Genomic DNA, 6,202 nt, shown 5'->3' with positions numbered 1-6,202 from the left:
TAGAAATAAGAGCTATAGTGAACACCTAGTTCAGATGAACATATCACACGTCAGAAGTTCATTATATTAGATTGCTAAATCGCATTGTTATTTGTCCTCATTTCTAAACACCACTTTACAAAGCAGTGAATTTTAACCTTTTGAAAACATTTTGGAATGCTATTGTAAACAGCATGTAAATATTATTTTTATCAACCTCTTTTCCACCAAATGGTTAACTGGGTTTTGATTAAATAAGCAGAATTTGTCTATTTCTTGAATGCTTTAATTTCTTCGTTGACGTATTTATTCTCGTAACACTCACGAAAGCCTTGGAAAACAATACAGAACAGCATACATGCAGTGATATCACAGAAAAATGGAGTTTAGAGATAAAATACAGAAGAGACCCTTACAGTGACTTCTGTACTAAAACATACTAAAATAGATGCAAGGCAAACATCGTCTATATTCCTGAATTTTCTTCATATCTTCAGACACACAACATGTTCAAAGGCAGAGCCGCAACAGTACAATGTTGTGAGTATCATAGGAAATCATACAAAGTAATTGGACTAAATATTTTAATAGCTTGAATGCCCTAAATTAGCAAAACAAAGATGCCTGCCTGACTTTTTTTAAGAATAATAATTAACTACTGAGTAGAATTTGCATTATTTTAGGTTTTACACGGTTTCATAGATACATTAAAGCATTAAAGACAACCTTTTTTTTTTTTTCTGGAATACTTGCTTTTTTCTTTGTCCCTCAAGCCTTGTCCTTTAAAGGCTTCTTACCTGTGAAAGGACACATGGATGCTGTTAAGATGTGGAAAAAAAAATAGGCCTCTCTTTCTGTAAAACTAAACATCTATTTGAATGACATGCAATTAAATGTCAGTTGAGCTATATTCTGTAGTCACAAAAGCACTTATGCTATCAAACCCACCAATATCCTCGCAAAGGGCACTGCTTGCTCAGCAGCTTCTTGTCGTGGTGCTTTGCCCAAGTCCTCCAGATTGTGATGCATCCTCAAGTTTATCACTGTAAGCCTTACAAAACTCCTTCATCCTAAATTTTCCATGCATATGCCAATGTTGCATGCTTCTGCTGCATTCCCAGTCCTTGTACAACAAATCATTTTCACTTCCTTCCCCCTTCAGCAATGTCACTGACCACTCATTTCTCACAGCTGACTGCAGTGACCTCGAAAATATGAGGCCATCTCAATTCACATGTACATACCTTTCCTATAGGCTTTCCTGAAGTCCATACTTATTTTATTTTCCTCTTTCAACACATCTTGGATACTTCAGCTGTCCTCTCTTACACTGCACTTGAAATAAAGTTGTACCAGATTCTGCTCCAACATGGTTCTGTTTACAGTAAAATCCAACGTAATCCCCATGGTAAAAGTAAACTTGATTCTGATAGAATCCTTGCAGCAACACATTATTTTTTTCCATTTCATTTTTTGACAAAGTACATGGCTCTGAGGAAGAGAGACATAATCAGTGTGAATAAATTGATTATTTTTTTAATTGCATTTTGACTAGTCTACACTAAACCTGTAGATTATTTCTCATTCTCTTAACATATTATACATTGAATCACTGTATCTTTGGATACTGCAGGAATGTCATATCTAAGAAAAAAAAAAAAAAAAAAAGCCTGACAAGCTTATACTTGCTTCTGTCTAAGCTTTAATCTCTAACTGAAAAAAAAACAAAAAACAAAAAACAAAAAAACAAACTTAAGTTGGGATCTTGAATTTCTAGTTATCAATATGAAATTTATAAATTCTAAGTATCAGAGTTACAGAGAGAAAGAAATGCTTATTGACCTGATCACACCTACCTATACAAACTGGTGGTGAAGTCCAGTGTCCTTCAGAACAGTAGATTCTCTCAGATCCTTGCAAAAAATGATAGTCAGAGCAACTATACTGGACTGATGAACCACTGTCATACTGGGTCAGTGGTGGCAGAGTGAGAGCTCCGTTTGCAATGGAAGGTGGAGAGTCACATTTTTCTGTAGGAGCTGGAAAAATGTTCAAAACACATGAGAAACATTCAGCTTAAGAATCGAACAAACCAGCAGCTTTCAATGCCTGTCAACACTAGATATCTATCATCGATCAGATAACGTATTTTCCTACTATTTCATTATGTCTCTGATCAGAATGCAATCTCCTGCTTCATTCTAACCATAAGAAATCCCTTGTGTGCATTTCATTGTTTACAGCTGCCTACAGAGTTTTGAGTTCCCTGGGCTTGGAGAACAGCTGCTTCCTCCTTTCTACAGCCTTCTCCATCAAAGGAACATGTATTGTTTTCCCATGCTTGGATATATTTAACAATATAGCTGTCTTGTGCAAGGATATCTCTGTATATCTGTATTGCTGAATCTATTATTTACAACAGATTTTAGGCTTTCATGGCCAAAGAAATTATTTTTTTCTAACTAGATCTGAGATTAATTAAAAAGGCAGTTAAAAAGCATTATTTTACCTTGCATAATACATTTTGGATATTTCAGTCTGCCGTGGTTACACTGTGTCCTCCCAGGAGATGCAATGGCAGTTTGGAGAAAATTGTATCCCTGTTTACATTCAAACTCTATGAGATCGCCGTGTAGGAAAATTAATTCTTCCTGCCTCCATTTCAACTCTATATTGTTGCTGTTCATATTGGTTACATTAAGAGTGCATGGTTCTAGAAAATAAAAGCATATTTCAAGAAAAAGCAACCCTAAGTGATTTTTTAGCTCCCTTCTGTAGGAGGCAAAAAAAAGAGAAATCTAAATCAATAGATCTAAAAAGTTTTTGAATCTTGCAAGAAAAAGAACTACAAATGCATTAAAAAAAAAAAAAAAAGAAGAATAGAAATGTAAAGAAATTGGCTGAAGTAACATGTAAAAAAAACCCCTAAACTGGGAGCAGTAAATCACAGAAAACAGACACCTCTGACAAAATCTGGTTTCTACAAGTATTTGTAAACATACGGCAGCCTGGGCTTACCGCTGAAGAAGAAAAGAACTTATTTACTGTAACTTGAAAGAGCTTCTTATAATGAAAAAAGGTGCCCATCCAAATAACCTGTCAGATTTGGTTGAGAGGCTCGGGAAGCCCTTCAAGGACAGTAGTAGTTAATACACACTCAGTGTAAAGTGTTAACCTAAGGAAGTGTTTTGGCAGTTCTCTTCATTTGCTTCTTTCTCTGTTTTGTCACTGGTAAAAGAATTTAGAGATCTTCCAAAAACCTTTTGGAAGTTTTGTGTTCTTCTTTGGGCTTTTTCAGGTCATTCAAAGTCAATAGTGTTTTGGTTGCTTTCTGAGAGGTTTCTTAAAATTCAGCACCAGGATCACATCAGGTAGCCTAAGCTTTCCATTAGACATGAACTTTTGAAACCACTGTTCAACGTCAGTAAAGCCTGACAGAGGGACAGTTATAAATGTCTAGGAGCTCCATGAGAATCACTGCCTGAGAGAGGCCCTTATTAACGCTTTGAGGGAAAGGCAAGGAGAAATCACGGTACCATAACAACAAATTGGCATGGCTATTTCCTGAAGCTAACAACAGTATGTGCTCTTCCTAGTCTGATTAGGTGAGGGTTGAAAAGAAATCTCAGAAAACATGGAAAGGATAATGTGGTTATTTGGATGCTTAGGAGACAACACTCATAGGAAATTAGTTTTCATTATTTCACAGGATTTATTAAATCTGAGTATTCAGATCCAACAATGCTGATCTGGACCTTTCAATCCAGACAAGGTACATCATATTCATTTAGAAATAAGTAATTAAAAATGAACTGGTTATTTATTTGCATTTTCACAGTAGATTACAAACTTAAAGTGAGTCAATTTAACAAAGGATGTTAGTAAAATAGAATAATTTCATTACAGGAAGGAAGGAAAGATAAACAAACTACTCTTGTAGATCATCAGAGGTACTATTCCTGCTAGTATTGGTAAATTTTCCACATTGTTTTGAACAGCATACATAAGACCAACACAGAAAAATTAGAAAGTCCAGAATGAGATGATAGATATAAAGACACATAATTTAAAAAAAGGCCAAAGGTTTAAAAATGAGGTGTCCAAGAAGTCATTGTAGTCCTTGTTAATCATATCTAAATGTGGTCATTCCTTCTACTGAAGGCCAGGAAGAAATTCACTGAACAGAGAATCCGGGAAAAAGAAATGAGAGATCCAGGGACAACTATGTTCTAGAATAGCTCACTCAGGAAAACAGAGGAATCTATTTTATTGGGTGTTTGTTAGAAGAGGCCAGAGGACACCTAGCAGGAGTGGCCAAGGTATATTTGATTTTGATTCATCCTCATGTTTCTGGAATCTTTAATAAATCAAATGGTAGAGGAAAGGTGGTTATGAAAGGATTATCTAGAAGTTCTTTCCAGTTTTACCTTTCTATGTTACATATGACAAAGCTTTCTTTTTCTTACAAGACTTACCTAAGCAAGTTGGGTGTTCTGTCCAGTTTCCTTGTTTGCAGTAAACAGTACGAGGTCCATCCAAAAAATGGTAACGCTGACAACCGTATTCTACTGAGGAACCATTTTCATAACTTGTCAATAACGGACCAAGAAGAACACCATTTCTGATCATAGGTGGAGAGGTACAGTTCTGCTGCGTTTCTAATATGAGGTAGGGAGATAGGTAATTAGATCTTTAAAACAATGTTAACACTGGAGAAAGTATGACTAGCAATAGACTGAGTAAAAATCTACATACAAATAAAATGTAAATCAATGTAATCCATTTTTCAAATTTAATCTTCAGAAACTCTACGCTGGCCTTACTGAATTGCAGACAGACATTTTATTTCCCTCTACGCTCTTCATCTGTCTCCGCTCTTGACTCTTGCTGGTTTACACTCAATACAGCTTAGTTCTTTTTCTTTTATGAGACCTTCTTTATTTGTTGCTTGAAATGTTTAGCCCATATGTGGTTCAAAATAAACAAAAGAGACCTCACTAGAACTATTCATCAAAGGATCAGCAAAATACTCCTAAATGCGTACATCTGGACAACATTAACAGAAGGGGTACAAAATAGCACTGGAGAGTATTAAAGTCCCTTTTAAGTAGAAAAACAGTGTTCACCTACTTAGATGTCCATTGCGATAGGTTTTGCTTGCCCTTATGGCTGCATCTGCCTCTGGTGATGATGGTGCCTCAGATTCCCGCTTATCCATCGTTCCTGCAGACACAGCAGAAACTTAGAGCCAGTTTTCTCAGAAATAACTTATTTTCAAATACCAAAACAACAGACACTGCTGTGCTCTTAAGATGTAATAAAATAAATATTTCAGGGGAGAACTACACAACAGGTACGTCAGTCGAATTCACCTAGCTCATCCTTTCTTTTTAATCTCCGACCAACAGATTGTCTGCAAATTATGCAGCACTTCACCTCTCAAGCATTTTAACAGAGGGGGACATAATTTTGCAGATATGGAAACTGAGGCTCTCCAGATAACGAAGGCATTGTCTGAAGGAATCGTTTCTGTGCAGTTGTCAGTCTTCACAAAAGTACTAACCAATACAAATAGGGGGTGACGTCCATTTTCCTCTTTCACACTGGATTTCCTCAGATCCTCTTATTTCAAAGGTACTTTGACACTGTACACGAACTTTGTCTCCATTATGATATGTTCTTCTAACTGCGACGGTATGGGCATGAGGAGGAAGTGGTGGTGGAGGACATTTATGTTTTACATCTGAAAACAAAAACTGCACATGGTGTTCTCACTCGTGAAAACCACGTACACAATTCATTTTACTATACAGCACGCAAGCCTATCACTCAAAAGACATTTTTGATTGACCCAGAATAATTGCTTACTCCCATTTTCTTAACAAATCGGAGACAAGAACAAAAAAGTGATTTTACTTTCAACTAATATAAAATAGAGGTATTATGCTATTGCACTGCTATAAACAAATCTGTAATTTATCCACATGAACTCAGTAAAATGTTCTTTAAAGGGCTTCAGGAAACAGAGATTTCCCATACTTTCCATTGACATAGTATTGAAAGCAGCTGATGTATCAATTCTAATGTTATAGAAGCAGCAATAATCATAACCCATTTCCTATCCCCAAATTAGGTTTGCGATTACTGTGTCCTCAAGACTAGACTTAGGTCATGTTTTCATTCTCCTGAGCATCCCACCTTCTCTGTGCTCACTCAAGAAAAA

At 36.1% G+C, this 6,202-nt stretch overlaps 1 protein-coding gene across 1 annotated transcript in view; it reads right to left on the bottom strand.

The window, feature by feature from the left end:
* Positions 1–1,258: 1,258 nt before the first annotated feature.
* The window catches only part of F13B (coagulation factor XIII, B polypeptide), a 9,703-nt gene continuing 4,759 nt past the window's right edge, over positions 1,259–6,202 (bottom strand). Inside the window, exons 6-11 of the mRNA XM_010085039.1 lie at positions 5,543–5,722; positions 5,110–5,202; positions 4,455–4,637; positions 2,489–2,692; positions 1,836–2,018; positions 1,259–1,470 (exon numbers count right to left, since the gene is read on the bottom strand). Of these exons, the coding sequence (XP_010083341.1) occupies positions 1,259–1,470; positions 1,836–2,018; positions 2,489–2,692; positions 4,455–4,637; positions 5,110–5,202; positions 5,543–5,722 (1,055 nt within the window). The remainder of the gene's footprint in view (positions 1,471–1,835; positions 2,019–2,488; positions 2,693–4,454; positions 4,638–5,109; positions 5,203–5,542; positions 5,723–6,202) is intronic.

Source organism: Pterocles gutturalis, unplaced genomic scaffold, assembly GCF_000699245.1.
Source record: "Pterocles gutturalis isolate BGI_N339 unplaced genomic scaffold, ASM69924v1 scaffold28640, whole genome shotgun sequence".
NCBI classification, from domain to species: domain Eukaryota; kingdom Metazoa; phylum Chordata; class Aves; order Pterocliformes; family Pteroclidae; genus Pterocles; species Pterocles gutturalis.
This window is presented reverse-complemented; position numbering and strand designations above follow the sequence as displayed.